Below are 18772 nucleotides of genomic sequence, written 5' to 3'. Positions count from 1 at the left end.
ACTTTTAGAGGAATGTGAATTGAGGCATGGGATTTTGGCTGGACCTCATCTGTATTATTAGTATAACTCCACAACTTCAAGATGGTTGCTTAAAAATCAAGAGGTGAAGGCCTTTTCTGATGACCAGCAGCCTACAAATAGCCTTCCATACTTGTCCACTTTGTAGCAAAATCCCTACGGATTTTTGGAAAAGCCAGCCGTTCCTGCCTGAGGACAGCGTACGCCTGTAGCACCACCGTGTGGTCAGTGGGAACTCGGAAGCTCATTAGAGCTGAGAGTCTGCTGCTGACATGATTCAAGGTCCACGTTTGCAAGTGGAGCTGGAAATTTGTAGCCAAGGTTCTGGGGCATCATGTGTTTTGCTTCCTGTACCTCTTTCTTTTGCCCTAAAATCAAACCAGATGGCTTGGTTTCTACTGTTGTTCTTCCACCTCCCTGGGGTCAATAATTAATTCTGTGGTTTCAGTGCAGATCTGCATTTTATAAGCACATGAAGGGATTTCTCACTCATTGAGTGTGACTTCATAATTTCTAGCTTGAATTAGCAGATCAGGAATATCCAGCTTTGGTCTGGTTTCTATCTGAAGTTTATACCACATTTTCCAGCCTCACATTTGGCACATGGATTTTGTACTGAATATAGTAAAAGCAGTGGCTTCTAAATCAGGATCCTCACTGCCATTCATGCTGTTTGGCTTTGTGGTATTGATTTCTGTCCCATCTGTATCCTAAAACTGTTGGGAAAAGCTGAACTTCAACTCAAGGCTACGAATGAGAGTTGGAATGTGTCCCTGGATCCCCAGGTCTCATCCAAAGGCCACTGAGAGGTTGGCTCGTGGTGAAACTGTCCTATGTGTGGGGCGTGACGGATGTGAGGGCTTGCACTGCTGTCTTGTCACACTCTCTGGCTTGCCTAGGGCCAACGCTGTGAGGTTTTATGCAGTTGGCATGCCCTAGGATGGTATCGTTTAACTTGATTTCTACGTCAGTATATGTAAAAGGAAGCAGGTTTTAGTTTGCTTTTTTTGTCCAAATACCGGCCATATTTTGCTATTGCATCTGCATGTTGACACAATGATATTTTCCAGGAAATCGTTGTGTCATGTGTTTCCCCTCTCTGATTAAATTCTGGAAAAGAACCAAAATAAATAGAAAAATTACTTGAAATACGAATGAAGTGTCAACACATCACTGAGTTAAAAATCTGAGATGGAGGGGCCTTAATCCTTTTCCCTAGTTGTTAGAAAATACTATTTTAATACTATTAATATTATTTAAATGCTAAGAAATGCTGAGATTGCTGAATATTACTGTTTTGAAAGTGTTTTCAAATAGTAAATGGAAAGTACTATGTAATTAGAAAGCTAACAATAAAGTGCTTTCACTTTCTGGGCCATGCTGCATTGCTGTGGCTGGGTGTTTAAGTGCTGCCATCCTGCTGGGTAAGCATACCCTGGTGCAATGTGCATGGCGAGTGTGGAATTACTGAGCGAGTGAAACTGCCAGTGAATTAAAATATCTGTAACTGGGGGGGCTTCTCCAGGTGCTGAGATTTCATCTTGTGCTGGGTAATGCATAATTCATGTTTATGTTGATTAAATCTACAGGTATTCGAATGCTCGACCAACCATTTATGACAGACATTATTGAGGCTTCCTCTATCAGTCATATGCCTCAAGTCATAGATATATACAGTGCCAGCTGGGGACCAACTGATAATGGAAAGACAGTGGATGGACCTAGAGAGCTAACGCTGCAAGCAATGGCAGATGGTGTGAATAAGGTAACAGTCTTATTAAATACCCTGGGTTACTGGGGCAGAATGATATGTACACACTCACGCTGAAACCAATGATTTGGGAATACATGGTCCTCCCTTAGATGTTGCAGATCACAATGCAATTGTGTAAACTATCCCAGCTTTCAGTGCATTCCAAGGTCCCTTGATGTTCCCTCTGCAATATTGGGGCATTGCTTTTATTGCATAGTCTCAGGATACTGTGCTCTCCTGCATGGAACTATGTTTATCTGTAGTCAGCGTACATATGCTTTTCACGTGCCATCGCAGTCAAAATGGAAGAGCCTGATCCTGTCAATATTCCCTGGGTAGAAACATGCCAGCCATACCAGACATCACGTTGTCTGGTTTGATGTGCTACCAATTTAATTATTGTTTGGATGTGTAGAGTCTTTCTGGTCACTTGTATATGGTCATGATTACAGCTGTGAACCACACCTGTTCAGATGTCCATGGAGTAATATTATTTCCCAGTAGCAGGAGCATCCTTGTTTATTCCCACCTTTCCACCTCCTTCTAGGAACAGTCTGTGGTCTTTGTAAAGACAGTCAACATCATTCTGGAATCTGTTAAACCTGTACTCTATTAGAAGGTTGGGTAAAATGTGTGCCGCAACTCAAAAAGAAAACAAATCAGTCCAAAACAAATGAACAAACCTTGCATGGCTCTGTCTCCATCTCTTTAATGTCATCCAGCCAGGACAACCACAGTGGCTCCTGGTGCTGTAGGGAATGAGCCTCCTCCCCTTGGTTGATCATAGATGGCTTTCCATGATGAAAAGATCTGAAATTCCACAGAACATCTGGGGTGGTTTTGTGTGGGAGCTCTGCAATTACTCATTTTTCTATCCAAATTATTTCTTCCTCTTACTCGTGCCAGTTTCTCCCACTCTTCATCACCACCTCACTGTGAGCAGCACATTCAGTTTACCATGTTTTGTGACATGATAATTAAATCTACTGCTGTGGTAGGTAGGGAAGCGTCTAAAGCTTTCGCAAATCCTCAGCCTCAAATGTTTTTCCTGTAACAGATGAATTATAGTCATCTTCATGCTCTTGCCCATAAAATTGGCAATGTACTGCAATAACGCAGGAAGACTCGTCAAAAATTTCTCCTCAGCCTGCTCAATTTTGTAGTATAAACTTTGCAAACCTCTGATGAGCTCAAAGTCCCTCCAAAGTCATCTTACACAAGCTGTGTTTCTTTTCATGTCTTCCTTTCATTGCTCTAGTGTTTCCATAAAGATCCCCTTAAACACTTGGAGAGATTAAATTCTTGGGGACAATCTTAGGTATGTGACGCAGTTGATTTATTTTTAGCAACACCTTGCTGTCTTATAGTTAGCGGATACTTTATCTTCCTTCCACTAATGTTGGTTGGAGCAGACATAAGCTCTGAATATAGAAGAATTCCCATATAATTTTTGCGTTATTCTCCTTCCATGCAGAACTCGTCTAAAAGTAAAAAGAAAAGGCAGTAATAACCCTGGCAGGGGAATGCAAACTAAGCTAAATAGAAGCATTTTACCCTCTCAAGAGAAGCAGATTTTAAACTGTAGTCATGGTTTTTTTGCAGTTTGGTATTTAAAAGATCTTTCATTTAACATACTATCGTATCGCTATATGCTTTCATTTGTGGAGTTACGCTGGAATTAACCTTCTCTTTGAATGCTAAGTATAGGAGAAACGATTTTTCTCTTCTGTTTTATTGTCTGGTCATAGTTCCATACTTTGGAGTGTTGGGCATATTACTTTTTTAATACCTTCTCCTCAGAAGTGTTTGTAATTCTCTTTAAGAAATAATTTGCAACATTAAGATCAGAAGGGGCCCTGAGATCTCTTGGGTTGAATGCTTGCGAAGGAGAGAGAATGGTGACAGTGAGCTGCGCTCTGGGAAGGATTGCTCTTGGACCTTATCAGAAAGCATAAAATTAACAGGAGAGCCTGCGTTAGGAAACCAATTCTGTCAAACAGCCATTGCAGAATTAGAGAGCAGAAGGGATGATATTGGATTCTACCTAAGAAAGATATTGTTGTCCAGAGACAATTACACTTAATTTTATAGTGGCGGTATCCCAGCTATCTCCTGGCAATACGTGCACAAAAGAAGAGACAGCTCCACCCCATATAACTCCCTTTGCGTTTCGATCGTAGCTTTATCTACCCTTATTTTGCTCATTACGTTTCCTGTCATAGAAGGGGGTTTGGGGTATAGTTTGTTCTGATCTCCTTTTGTGGAAAGCCAGATTTTTTAAAGATAATTTAAGATGTCAGTGGATGCTGGGGGCTCTCCACAGTGCTTTGAAAATCCAACTACAGACTATCCTGCATGTAAAGGAAGACTAACCAACCTTTGATATAATACCCTTTTACCTAGTTTAGTTCTATAATATATGCACCAAATTCTCTATTGACTGTACAAATGTAAATCTAATTTATGATAATTTTTCAGAATAAACCCAAACCCCCCTTTTCTTAAAGAGAAAAGTATCTTTTATAAACCAAGAGACAAATCAATATAGGAATTCTTTTCTCAGTCTAAGGCTGATTCTCACCAGTGATGGTTCATGAATTAGTGATGAAGCTGAAATATTGGCAGGGAGGAAGCAACATGCTGAGAATAAAAATGTGTTATTAAACTAAAAACAATACTTCCAAATGTCCCAGAAGGAAATGTAAGATCTCTTGCACAAAACAAGATTAATATCCTTGCTTCTGATGCAATAAACTAAAAATAAATAAGTGGGAGTGATACGAAATTCTTACGGGGAATATGCAGTTAACTGAGTTGACAGACACGGTGTTGCCAGCGTAGTTGGGAACCCGGCTGAAGGAGAAACTCACCGACAAGAGTTTCATCCTTCCCTCAAACTCCGTTCCACTTTTGAAGTCCTCCTTCCAGAGATGCTGGGGTGCTGGGGATAACTGGTCACCTGATAACAATAAGATGATACTAACTGCAGAAGCTTCTTGTTTGTATGTCTGTTTTTATGGCTTGAAGCTGTGCAGCCATAACCAGGTGTGCTAAGCCCATCTTCTTACCTTTCCTCTTCCATTTCCTATTCCTGGTATTTGTTAAGCTGATTCTCACCTTTTGTCTTAATCGTGCCTTCACTTTGGTGGGCTCTTCGTTGGTAAGGTAAAGAGCATAAACAAAGGCAGCACGAAAATAGGGTGATTAAGGACAGCAAAATCTGTCCATCACATTGGCAACTCCTTTATGGGCTCTTTTACTAACTGTTTTTCTAAGGCTGAGCACAAAGGGGTTAGTGTATGTGTGAAGTTGGTGTCGGTGTAATACATGTAATCAGAACATTTTGGGAAGGGCACTCAAGCTGCTTTTTGTTAGTAAGTCACGGATCTCATTCATTGTTAGTGCAATCTGCTCTTCACTGTGTTATCTCATGACTTTTGTTCAGGGCAATAGCCAGCAGCATGACTGGGTCACTGAATAGTGGTAGTGGCACTGCAAAGATAAATGAGCTCACAGCTGAAATAGCAGGCGCTTGCTTGAGAATAGGGGTTGAAAGAGTTTCATGTGCGCAAACATCCACAAGCAGCTTGGCAATTACCAGCACTGTGTCTGTTTGACACAGACGAACAATCTTACCTAATGCAAATACCAGCTGCTAGAAAACACATATTTGGGATGTAATTGGAAAGGACTTAATACAACTTCTAGTTTTTAAAGATTAGGTTGAAACTTGTGAGTATCCGGTACCTGCCTAATGAGGAGGTCTTGCACTCGCCCTTGGCTGTGCGGCACCTGATGCTGGCTTCCAGCTGTAACAGGAGTCTGTGCTAGACTGCGCCCGAGTCAGATATCCATTAGGGCAGTCCACAACAAGCTAAGAGACAAATGCTGTTCTGTCTGGTGGAAGAGACATTCAGAGAATGCACTCTGTTGCACACTCTCTCTCTCTCTTTAAACACGCTTGCCAGGAGCAAAAAAATGGATATCTTTAATGAGATTTTATTATCTGGCCTCTAGACTCTGTCTGAGCCATGTCTATGATCAGCAGCAGGTTATGGGGTCTAGGGAGAAAAGGTATATGTTACTTTACAGCCTCAGTAAATCACCAGTCTAACAATGTTCCAGGCTGCCCTGAGATATCTTAGCCCTGCACCAAGATATGCTCAGTTTCGAAGCTCCTAATCACTCTGTGTCACATATTTGCAGATACATTTCTTTGATGAGCTATGGAGGGATTTTACTGCAGGTGCAGAAATACAAACTAAAATTCAGAGCAGAGCAAGAAACCAGGATGATGGACTTAGGAACAAACAGCCCAGCAATGTTGAGCATAGTAGCTGATTGAGAGGTACTTTCATTTGAGAGAAAGGGGGAGTGAGATGGTAGTAGCAATTTACATGTAGCATGGCTGGACAAAGCAATGCTGTGTGATTTACATATCCCTTGTCTGACCTGTGCTTTACTTTGTGGGTGCTTTGGGAGCTGGAGAGCTTGAAGGGGGAGGTAGGGATGGTAGATGGGATTCCTGTGACAGCACAACTCTCTTAAATACAGACTTTTTGTTCTCTGGTACCTTGCATCCAGAACTGTATCAGCAATCATCTTTAGCAGGAAAAGCTTAACTAGCTCAAGAACTAATTCCAGCCATGTCTTACCGTACATCCTGTCTTTAATGCAATTCTTATTTGTCATTTCATGAGTCCAGTTCTTTCCAGCTTCAGCTATTGGAATTTAAGGCAGTAAAAAGAAGTAATCAAGCTAAGCTGGTCTCTATCTATTGCATTTTTATGATGTAGGCTTTTATATTAGTAGGTTGTGAGGAGCTGCTCATGGACTGAATTAATTTCTTGAGACTTCACCAGCTCAGCCAGAATATATAAGGCATGATCCATTTGTGCATGTCCTGGTGTAAACGTTATTGCTTCCATAATATGGTTCTACCTAAGAAAATGCTGCACAAGTACAGCAGAAATTGTCAGGGGAGCAGTATTAAAAATTTATTGTCTCATCGTGATTCTGTAACTGGGCTCACCAATGGAAGAAGAAAGGACAGTGTTAAAAATGAAAGGAGATATTTCTCATTTGCCTCTCTCCAAGGCCACAGACATTGTGTTACTGTTCTTTGAAATATGCTGAAGATAGCACGTTAATAAAGTATATGCAGTTAGATACCTCCAACATCGTTTTATTTGCTCAACAGCCAAGTGAGGGTAGGGAAATGAGTCTATGATCTGGCAACCATCTGATTACTCCATTTCTGAGGAAGCATTACAAGCTTCTTTATAACTTGGGAGCCCTTTACTGTCGTATTGCTATTGTATCTGGAATATGCATTATAATTCCATGCCTTGTCTATTTATGTCAGATAAAATCAAACCTTATTAAAACACCACGTGAATATCTGCTTGAAATTTTGAAGTCACCCCGTTCATCTGACGGGATATTTTCAGGCTTTTGTAAAAAAAGTATGACCAGCTTTTCTGACCTGGTAATGGGATACACAACCTTTGACTGAGTACATGACCCAGGTTGGGAGACCAGTCGGTGACCGTTTGCTTTCCTGCCGCAGCTCAGGGAACAGACGTGTGCCTCTGAATTCAGGATGGGGGGCAAATCTCAAGTGCCACTGATTTCTGTTGCGATATTGGCCTCCTCAGGGATGCCTTGGTAAACTGAGGACCTTGGCTGTTGTAGGTTTGTGCTTTGCGTGGGCCTGTGACAAAGTTAAATATTGCCCTTCACAAAGGCTGAAATGACTGTCACATAAAGAGCAGAGAGCTGCTGTATCAATAGGTTGGGCCAACATGGCATATTTGTAAGCTCCAAATGTAAATATTTTCTTTATTGACATGCAAATTGCTGTTTTCTAAGGAGGCAAGACAATAATGTAGCCTCAAAATGTAGATTTTGCTGTCTCCCTCTGACCCCAGGAGTGTTTTTTGCCGAACCTCTGTGCCACAACTCAGCAGCCATGTGCTTTAGCATCCCAGCAAGGGTGATGCTACAAGCTGGGAACCTTTGCACAGTGTTGCAAGAGCCACAGTTGAAGCTGTGAGGCCTCACACACACCAGTTGGGAGCCCTGGGCAGGGAAACCACCATCGTCACTGGGTGAAAGTAAATTGGGCATTTAGAATCTTTTTCTCGGTGATAATCTATCTCAGAAATACTGAAAAGAGGATGGGATTGATTTTTGCAAATATTATCAAAACCAGAGTTAAGCCTGCAGAATTGCCGGACTAGAGTAATGCATTATCACTTGTGGTATGCAGCCCAGGATCCAACAAAAAAGGAATGGATAATGAAAAGGTTTTGTCTCAGCATTTTCAAAGTTCCCTCCCTGTTTCCCTGCTGGACTGAACCCTAATTGAGACCTAATGCTGTCTCTCTTCACCAAAAGTGTAATTTTCCATTCATTTGTCTTGGCTCACAGAAGTCCATCCAGTTTCAACAGTAATTTAGATGTAGGAAATGGCTGAAGCATTATTTTTAGCTAAAGGAGATATTAACAATTATGCAATTAATTGGGAGTTGGTGGATGGGAGTTCAGTACTCTTCTGTGACCAAGTCTAGAATAAGTTACATAAAGCCTTTCGTTAGGGTTTAACAATTACAGGGCTTAGTTCTTTGAGAATCTCATATGTAGCAGTCTGTTGTACTTGGGTGATTATTTCTTGACCCAAATAGTTGCAGAAATCTGCTAGGAGGAACCAGACAGCCAGTTATTGAAGCAGCAGAATATGAGAGGTACAAAAACAGGACCAGCATGACTGAAACATGGTTCCAAGTGATGGAGGTCCTCTGCCTAGCAGCCAAGTGTTTAACTGACTTCTTGCTCCTGCCAAAACAGCCTTTCCTCCTTCCCCGTTGAGTGCCTGAGGGATAGACAGGCCAACAGTGAAGACAGCACCTTCAGCAGCGCCAAATTTGAGTAGGATAAACCAGCTGCTATTTCTTATGCACCAAACTCCACGACTTGTGGGTGTGCTGGGCAGGACGGATATCCTGGGCTCTTCCAGGGGCACAGTACAGCAGCTCCAAGCTTTTGGAACGGGCTGGACGTGGGAGAAATGTAAGGCATTCAGCTCAAACAAGACAGCTGTCCCCCTGAATGTGTGCAGTGGCAAACTTTAGAAATCCAAATATGTTTCCTGCTTAAAACTTTGGTGTCTGTGTGGTTAAATTGAGATTACTTGGCTGGCTGTCAGGAATGTGTTTCTGCCTAGATTTTGCTTTAGATTTTAGCACTCCCTGAGAAATCAGTACAGGAAATGAGCAACGGGATCCAGGAAGTCACAGGCTACCAGCTTGCTCTGGGCAAATCAGCCTGGCAGTTGCAGAGCTAGCTGGAGGAGCCAGGAGAGCGAGGGCTCAATGGGCTGTCCAGCTGGCACCATGTCAGGGATGCAGGAACACGCAGGCAGGATCCAGAAAACCCTGGCAGTGCAAAAGATGAGCAGCAGTTCAGTGATGCCAAGGACTTGCTGCCTCCAGCTGGCTTACGCCACATCGCTGGGCTGCTCGCGCACAGGAGCGGTGGGGAGAACAAGGCCAAGCAAGGTCTCTTGCGTAGGCTCCTAGATGTCTGGAGAGCCCAGCCCGACACTCCCTGCCAAGTCATGGCAGCGAGAAGACTGTCCTGCAGCTCTTCCGCAGTCCGTCCCTGCCTTGGCGTGCCCCAGCCTGGGGGCACGATTGCGATTTTGTGTTGCCTGCAGAACCAGCGCTGCAAAGCACCTCCAGGCAGAGCAGTATATTCTGGGCACACCACACCCTGGGCTGCAGGCTACGCCTTCGGAGATAATTCACAGTCATTACTTAAGGGTGCAGCTTTTAGTTACAAAACATGTAAGGGTTTTCAAATAATTCAGTTGTGAAGAGAAAGAAACACTCCTTTCAGAGGAAAATACAGTTGAAATTAATTGGGGATAGAAATTGAGTCCTGTCCAAAAGTCAGTAGGACCCATGGCAGACTTGAAAAAGCTATAGAATTTTCTACTTTTCTTGGAAAAGCAGCCCCTCTCTTACCATAGAAGGCACATAAATTGCTATTAAATTATATAGAAGGTGCTGAAACACTTCTGTTTTCTTCAGGGGAAGAAATACAAAATAGCTATCATACGTCACACAAAAAGAAAGGTGCTTATAAAATAGTATGTGCTTTGAAGTTGTTACAGAACTGGAAATTGCTTTCTGTAATTTTTCCTATTTTTTTCCCAATGTGCTCCATCTGCATTTTCTTCCCTAGACGTGGGACAGTCCATAAACATCAGCGAACCGTTTGGCTGTCCTTATCCTGAAAAACCTTTTTACTGCACCTAAAAACAATACGTCCTCGCAGTCGGGTTGATGTGCTGAGATCATTGACCATCTGGTAGCTGCTTTTTTTTTTTTCCTTCTTATCCTGAGCCCATCTGCCTGCTGCTGTCCCGATGCTGTCCTTCCCTGGTACTTGGCTTTTCTGGGCAGGAGTCCGTTCTTTGGTTTTGGCTTATACTGTTTGGAAACTGTTAGTCCTGACCTATGACTGAAGGATTAGGCCAAAGCCAAAGGGCGTCAGAAATGTGCCGTAAAGCCTGTTACGTTCCGTCCTTATGTTCGGTCTTTCGCAACCCTGATGGCCAGGCTGGAGTGGGGGAACTAGAGGAGCCAAGGCAGAGGCCGTGCCGTGTTAGAAGCCCAGCTGTTATTCACACGGGCACTTGCCAGCCTGGGTGGGAAAGGTCAGGGAAGCTGGAGGAGATTTATTTGTCAAATACCAGCTATTTTTATCTGGATAGTGTCATCCAGCAATCAAAACTTGGAGAAACATTGGCTTAGGCACTAGCCCAGCAAGCATGATGAATGAACGCAATAACAAGGGAGAAAAAAGTTCAGGATGTGCCTGAAGTTACATAAAGTGAATTAGGCTGCGGTCTCCTGCCAACTCATTTTTGCAGGGTAGTTCAGTAAAGAAGTTTTTCTGGGATTATGCTCTTTAGAAGATGAGAAAAGGGGTAAGAAAACTTCAGGGATATTTTTTGCTGGTAGCACAACATCCCACGAAGGACACTGGAAATAGAAAACCTGCTGTTTCCACAAAGAGAGCTTCTCAGTAGCTGTCTGTGACTTTCTAAGCATATAGTTTTGTCCAAGATTTCGTTCTGGTATAGCCCAAATTGAGAGGTGGGCCCCTCTTGGGCTAGTACTAAATTGCACCAAGATCCATTTTCAGCTCTGAGATACAGCTTCATATGGCTCAGAAGTGTGGGTGCCACGCTGTGCATCGCTTTTGGGGGAAATGAGCAGGTTTCAACAGGATTCTGGAGGAAAAATGATCCTTTAAAATGTATGTTATCTTGTTGGTCTCTCTTGTTCCTGACTCTTCCTTCAGGCTCCCTCTGGTGTTTGCAGTGTGTATTACTACCACCTTCTCTGGTCCCGTTGTTGGCCTAAATTTACAGCAGCCCAAGTTGGGTGACACCACTGACATTTTTTAGGTTCATGTAAGGCTGAGATGCAAATAGGACCTTTCCGTTCGGTTTACATATGACAGTTAACTCAACTGGGATTTTTCTGCTTTAGTCTACTACCATCTAGGGAATTGAGAATTCCCTTCCCCTGAAGCCATATATTTCTGCCCGGTAAATGAAACAATGCCCGAGGACAGCCACCAAACAGTTTGCCTGTGCCAACTATCCAACTACAGCAGGTCTGGCTGTGGGAATTGTAAGCAGCAAATCCTAAGCATCATTGCAAATAATGCGCTTGGGCTGCTATCAGTTTATTCCAGTAGTGTTTGCTCTTCTTTCCAGTCCTGCCTAAAAGGGAAAGACAATTGAAATTAGAGTATTAAGAGGGGAATTATGGTTTTAAAAGCTAAGCCATGCTTGTGTATGTGACTCTCATAGAAGTGATATCCTGAGGCCATTCTCATGTTACAGTAATTACACGCAGAAAACCGGTCCCCGGCAGGACTCAGCAGGCTAACGCCACCCACAAATCTGAGCCCAAGTTTCGGTTCCTCTGTGGATTCCCCCTGCTCCCCACCAGCAGCCTGTTGCACCCATTTTCTGCCATTCTGCCACAAATCCAGCCCGTGGGGTGAAATGTTTTGCAGCAATATCCAGTTTTGGCAACATGGAACAATTTGCCGAGCAGGGCTAAGTCTGTTTCCCCCTGCTGAACGCTGCGGAGGCTGACTTCCAGGCACCAAGCTATTTTTGTGAATTTATCACATGAAAATAGTGTTTCCTCTCCCTTTAAAATGGCTGGAAGGAAAGAGTTAAGAATGGGTCCGTACATGCCAAACGTCCTCTTCGTGGCACCAGCAACCACCCGCTCTCTGCGCTGGGAGCAGCCTGTCTTTTTGGGACAGGCAGAGATGTGCTCGAGCTGCCACCGAGGCTGTCCAAAGGGGACAGATGGTGACAAGGTGGTGGATGGTGTACGTGGGCGTGGTGGCAAGCTGGGATGTAGCCTCTGAAGCGAGTCCAAAGCCCGGGGTTGGGCCCTGTAGGCTAACGGCAGCCAGAGAACAAGGTGGGATATAGAAAAGGTCAAAGGAAAAAAAGACACAACTGTTCTTGTTATGCTGATCTTTTAAAATTTTTTTATAATTTCCTGGAATTATTTTGTTTTTAGAGTATATTTTTTTTAACGGTATCGTCTTCCCTTAAAATTCACATGATTGATCTCAGGTCTTTGTGGGAGTTCTTAGACTGATTTCAATAAGCTTTTTCATAGTCATCATCTTTATTATGAAAATCTACGTCTTGAGATGTTATGTACCCCAGTGGCAGCAAACCTGCTGTGCAATTCAGTGGATTATAATGCAACTCACTAACGTGCTTGAAATAATGAGGTTGCTCTGTTCAGTGGGGTATCATGAAAAATAGAAGCTACTGCTGGGAGCTCAGATTTGATTTAAATTCCTGGCAGAAAAGGTTCCCTATTAAAATACCATTGCAGGTTGCTATGTTTGTATGTTCCTTAACTTCCAGTTCACGCTGGACAATGAGGAGGCTAGAAGAGATGTTTTTCTTACCTGCTGTAAGTACGTTAAATTGAGGCCTTGCACCCTTCTGGTGCTGTTGGAAATAAACGTTGGATTACACTAGACTAAACACGGAGAGAAATGGTGGCTGTGCTGGAATTAGCGGGGGACCTGAGCTTTGGGTTCAGTAGCACTGATCTTGCCCTGAGTGTCATGGTTCTGAGGTCTAACCTCCTTCCCGGCAGCCTCTACCTCTTTCTTCGTACGGGATGAGAAGCTGAGTTGGTCCCTCCCCGTTCTTTGCCTATCTGGAGGCGGAGGCGGGGATGGGGATTTCTTTCCTTTAACTAATGGGAAACCTTTATAGCTGCCCTTCAGCTTCAGTCTCTCCCGTCCATCCCTTGCCTTCCCAGTTGAATTGGCAGACCATCTTTCTATAGATGATTTATATGGTCCCATAACTTTATTTTCTACTTAGTAGTAGAAGCGGGTTTGTCAGAAGAGAACTCTGAGTCAGTGAGACCTTTGGAGAAAAATCTATTGAGAGAAAAAGGTGCCAGTTTTACAGAGTTTTTTAGCCATTGCCTGAACATAATTGGATCCCAGCATGTGGGATGACCTATATCCCTTTGAAAAGAACGCTTTCCTCACAGCACTTAGACCTTGACAGAAACGCTAATGAATCCATAAAGTGTCTTAGCATCTGGCACAGGAGCCTTCAGGGCATCAAGCAAAACAGGAGATAAATGGAAGTGCTCTGTGTACACAAGGTTGCAGAACTGGCTGCAGCTGCCAGTTAACCGGATTTTATAACCTCCAGAAGTCTATGTTATTTCAGCTTAAGGTTGATGTGTATTTTGTTTGGACCAGTTTTCTCCTTTATAGATACCTATCTTTACAATGTGCAGTTTAAAGTAGCTGCTGTCTCTTATTTGCAATTTAACCCAAGAGGGTTGATTTTCCCCTTTCACAGGGCCGGGGCGGCAAAGGAAGCATCTATGTCTGGGCCTCTGGAGATGGGGGCAGCTATGATGACTGTAACTGCGATGGTTATGCATCAAGCATGTGGACAATCTCCATCAATTCTGCTATAAACGATGGACGGACAGCGCTGTATGATGAAAGCTGCTCTTCAACCTTAGCTTCCACCTTTAGTAATGGAAGGAAGAGAAATCCAGAGGCTGGTGTGGTGAGTCCAGATATTATTGTGCTATTGCTGCTGTCTTTGTGCACTCCCACGACCTATTACAACTCTGTCGGCTTTGGAGCAGCAGATGGTCCTTTGTTGAGATGGATATTTTCTCATCTGCAGTACATGATCGTGCCAAAACTGTCAGCTGAGGAGATGTGGGATTAATATTGAGAACAGCAATGATCTTCCATCTCTTAGAGCTTCATGTAGTTGGTGCTTTCCTTTATCAGAAACCAGATTTAGAAGTTCAATCACACTCTTTCCAGAGGGCAGTGTGACAAAAGGTCTCTGTAAAAACCTAAATAAGAAGTGTCAACATCTAAGATCATTCTTACTTGTACGGGCAGAGCAGTCATGAACCAGACTTCTGCTGTACTAGAAGCTGCACAGAGCAGAAAGACATTCAGTCACCTACAGAGGAAATGTGGGGTTCCGATTTACCCTCAGACGTACAGTCTCATATTGAGCAGCGCGGAGCATCGTATGCAAGTCCTCTACAAGGCTGTACCTACTACTAGAAAACAGGCAGTTTCTGTTCAAGTGTAACTGGGATTCTCTTCCACTGTATCAACTGGTGCTCTTCAGCACCTTCAGACTAGCCAGGACACAGTGGAAAATGCAGGTGTGATAACTCAAGGTCAGTCTTTGCTAAAAGCCTTGACGTGGTTTAGCCGCAGCCGGCAGCTGAGCACCACGCCAGCTGAGCACCACTCCGCCGCTCGCTCACCCCCTCCCCCGGCGGGATGGGGAGGAGAATGGAAAAACAAAGGCAAAGCCTCTGGGTTGGGATAAGGGCAGTTTACTGGGGGGGCAAGGGAGAGGGAAACAATCAACAGCAGTACTGATAACAGATATTCCCAATGGGTGATAACAGATTGTCACAATGGGTGATAACAGAAAGCAATTTATGGATTTGAGGACCAGGACTGACCAACCAGATGCTCAGCCACGCTGAGCCTGCCAAACTTGCCCTCCCGGACTAGCCCCCTTTTTTGGTGAGCATGATGTCACATGGTATGGAATCGCCCCTGGCCAGCTTGGCTCGCCTGTCCTGCCTCCTTGTGAAATTAACTCTGTCCTAGCCAGAACCCGGACGAGCCTCTATACATTTTCCTTGGCGCTGTCTCAAACCCCAAAGGCATGTTGTAGCATCCTAAATGACCCTGTGCAGTAGCACAGGGAAAAATACTGGTTTCTGTCTTGATATCAGCTCTGTGCTGATATCAGCTGAGATGATCTGTGGCACCTTTGCTATTGTCACCATAAAATGTACTTCTAAGGTTTCTTTCTGGTCTCTTTTGGTTTCTGGTCTCTTCTAGTGACTAACCTGCATAGAAGATAGCAGCCCAGTACTACTATTGGTTCTGGAGTTGCACAAATGTTAGAAAGCTCAATACTGTTAACAATTCCAGTTTCAAATTCTTCTGATAACCACAAGGGAATTTAAGGCCTTTGATTAAGCTGTGTTTATAGGAAATAAATGACATCCATATGAGTTCAGAAGTTCTAGGTGGTAATGAACATTGTTTTACTACAGCATGATTTATTCTTCCATTAACACCTCCTGTAGCTATGTCTCACTCTGGTTTTAAATTAATACACTATTCTAAAGAAAACTGATCCTAGGAACAAATACACAATTACTCTGGAGAGCAAGGGCACAAACTCCACTTTCTGTATTTTTCTGAGTCTGTAGCTGCAGGGAAATTGGACTAGTTTGTCTCATTAATTACGTCTAATATCATTGCAGGCTACAACGGATTTGTACGGCAACTGCACCCTGCGTCACTCGGGAACATCTGCAGCTGCCCCTGAAGCAGCCGGAGTGTTCGCCTTGGCCCTGGAGGCTAAGTATGCTGTTGAGAAATTCCTTGTGAGCTCTAGGGAGGAGAGGGCCTGCGGTTTGTTTAATGTTGCTCATCACACGAGTTGGCTGTCCATGGTGCAGGGCTCGGGCAAGCAGCTACCAAGCCGCCTGCTGCAGTAGTGACATGCACGGTAACTTACAGATGGAGCGACAGTCTTGCCAAAGCCGTATAGCAGATACGTTCTGGCTGACTCTCCCTCTCCGTGTCCTCTCCGTCCATTGCTTCCAGGGGTTTGTCTTCTCCAGCACTGTTTGGAGGGAGAGACTATTTCATTTCTCCACATATCCAGTGTGGAATGCCCAGCCTACAAAAACATAAGAACAAACCTATAGTATCAGACAGGAGTTCATCTCGTGCCACATCCTGTCTGCAGTGACAGATGCTCAGAGGAGAGTACAACGAACTGGGATTATGAGCTATCTTTCAACAACAGCTTTGGCAGTCAGTGGTTTGGAGAGAGAGCAGTCAGACTATCCTGCTTAATAGCCACAGGCAGATTTCTCCTCCTTGAATTTGTCTAATTCTTTTTCAACTTGTCCGTATTTGGCACCTCTGCCATCCAGTGGCAATCAGTTCCACAGTAATGATGGTGTTTGGCGATGGTGGTGGGGAATGTTTCCTTTGTTTTTTCTTAAACTGTTGTTGGTAATTTGCTTCTGTGCTACATCATTGCTCTGTTACATGAAAGAATAAATATCCATTGTCTATTTACCATCTCCATGCTATTCATGACACTGGAGACCTCTCGTATATCTTGCTTCATTATCTTGTTCTCTAATGATTAGGTAAAGTTTTCCTTACAATAACCTATACCATCTTTTTACTTTGTGTCAGATTATTTTGTGAAGTGAGACATTTGCTCAGTATACATCTTCAGTTGCTGTAACCAGGGCATGAAGCGAGCACTATGTACATAGTTTTCTTCAGCAGTATGCAGAAGAATGAAGATTTGGCAGTGGAGACAAAGTTTCTATCATTAGCAGAGCAATGACTGTTGCGCTTAGAGCACGACTTGGGCCAGATCTCATTTTTCAGGTTTTATACACGTAAAACACACAGGCCAAGTGCTTAACTTTGGATGACCAATTCTTCTACCTTCAAATTCATTCAGTGGGACAGCCATGATGTAATAAATAATTATGGCCATAAAAATATAAAGGTTTAATGAATTTTCTGACCACTGCATGTTTAACCTGGAATGCAACCTTAGTATCGCAGTAATAATGAGCATTCCTTTTCATATGGGCTATCCATGAAGATTAAAATTACTCTTGCCAAATTATCCTGAGTAGAAATTGGACTAAACTCCCTGGTTTGCAATTGGGTTTCTAGCCTTTGCTGAGAAGGAGGAGGCTGGGAAGGAAATAGAAAGAACTGTCAGTGTCTCCCATCTCCTTGCAGGCTGGCTCTAAACCCTCCATTTTAGTGTGTGGAACTACCCTGGATGCGTTACCCCAGCCTTTACTGGCACGGCTAACAATTCCCACGCACACCACTGCTGCCTGCAGTATGTCTCTTGGCTCGTATACACTATATGTTTGACGTATCTCTCAGACCAGGCCAATCTGTGAAATGGAAAGTACAGTTTTAAGATATGTAGCGGCTCTTAAAAGGTTTCAGAAAGAATGATGCAAGTGAGATCTGTTTTTCAGCTATCCTGTGTCACCTTGGAAAAATGACAGTAATTGGCTATTCTGGTGTACATTCAGCGTGCACACATGCTTATTACTTGGGGCACAGAAAGCTGAAAAGCAGATCCTTTTAGGTTGATGGTTTGAATCAGACATATTGTAATGTTGAAAGAGTTCATCATAAAACAACTGGAATAGCTTTAGTTATGTAGAATTAGAATGTCAGTTCTAAAGCTTCCAGAATAACAACTTGTAAGTGCCCTTCCTGTCATCATAATCACTGCAAATCTAGGAAGACAAGAGCTGATGATGAAAAATTATCATGGAGTCTAGACAAATGTTACTTGACTGCATCCATCCGTGCGAGTGTATCGTGGGTGACAAACCTCTGCCATACCTTACGATGTAAACCTACAGCCACCCACAGCCCATATACCCATATTCACAGGATATTGAAATTACTGACACCTTGATTGTTATAGCTCATCGGCTTCATCAGATTGGGGCTTCTCCCCATGAATCTTGGAAGGTCCATGGGAAAAGGAGGAGGAGCAGGCAAGGAGAAGAGGGCAAGATTTCAGAGGAAGGCTAGGCGAAACTCTGTCGTCATCCTTTTCTTTTTGTATTCTTTTCAGGATCCTGTATAATATCCTACTCATTTTATTAGCTTAAAAATTGCATGGTGGATCTATAATGTGGAGTTAAAAGCAGTTGTTTTCAAGAACAGGGAAACAATCAGAAATGATTTTGCAATTTTGAGGAATATATTTTGGGGAAGTACTATACAATTAAAACCTATTCTTGTTCTCACTGAAATCAACAGAAGCTTTGTTATTGATATGTGTATAGATACAATTTCTGTGTGATTCATAGAAGCGAATTTTACCAAAGGCTTACTCAAACACTCTTTCTCCAATATCTGCTTGGAAATACTGTACTGTTGGTTTTCTATGTTGCTCTTCCACAGCTTGGATCTGACATGGAGAGACATGCAGCATCTGACAGTGCTCACCTCCAAGAGGAACCAGCTTCACGATGAGGTTCATCAATGGCGTAGAAATGGCGTTGGGCTGGAATTCAACCATTTGTTTGGCTACGGTGTCCTTGACGCAGGAGCAATGGTTAAGATGGCGAAAGACTGGAAGACAGTTCCTGAGAGATTCCATTGTGTTGGAGGGTCAATACAGGAACCTGAGTAAGTGAATGGTCTAGTGTACACGTTTGGCTTCTTCCAGGCATTTAGGAGACCACAAGCACGCAAATACGTTGACAAAGACATAGACAGTGAAAGAAACATAATTAAATTTTTTTTTTTTTTCCTAAGAAAGCCCAATGT

At 43.2% G+C, this 18772-nt stretch overlaps 1 protein-coding gene across 1 annotated transcript in view; it reads left to right on the top strand.

The window, feature by feature from the left end:
- The window catches only part of PCSK2 (proprotein convertase subtilisin/kexin type 2), a 108756-nt gene that overhangs the window by 82437 nt on the left and 7547 nt on the right, over positions 1-18772 (top strand). The window contains exons 8-11 of the mRNA XM_054821047.1: positions 1608-1783; positions 13719-13934; positions 15688-15788; positions 18404-18631. Coding sequence (XP_054677022.1) covers positions 1608-1783; positions 13719-13934; positions 15688-15788; positions 18404-18631 — 721 coding nt within the window. The remainder of the gene's footprint in view (positions 1-1607; positions 1784-13718; positions 13935-15687; positions 15789-18403; positions 18632-18772) is intronic.

The sequence above is a fragment of the Grus americana genome, chromosome 3 (genome assembly GCF_028858705.1).
Source record: "Grus americana isolate bGruAme1 chromosome 3, bGruAme1.mat, whole genome shotgun sequence".
Classification (NCBI taxonomy): domain Eukaryota; kingdom Metazoa; phylum Chordata; class Aves; order Gruiformes; family Gruidae; genus Grus; species Grus americana.
The sequence above is the reverse complement of the archived record's forward strand: the minus strand, read 5'-3'. Positions and strand labels throughout refer to the sequence as shown.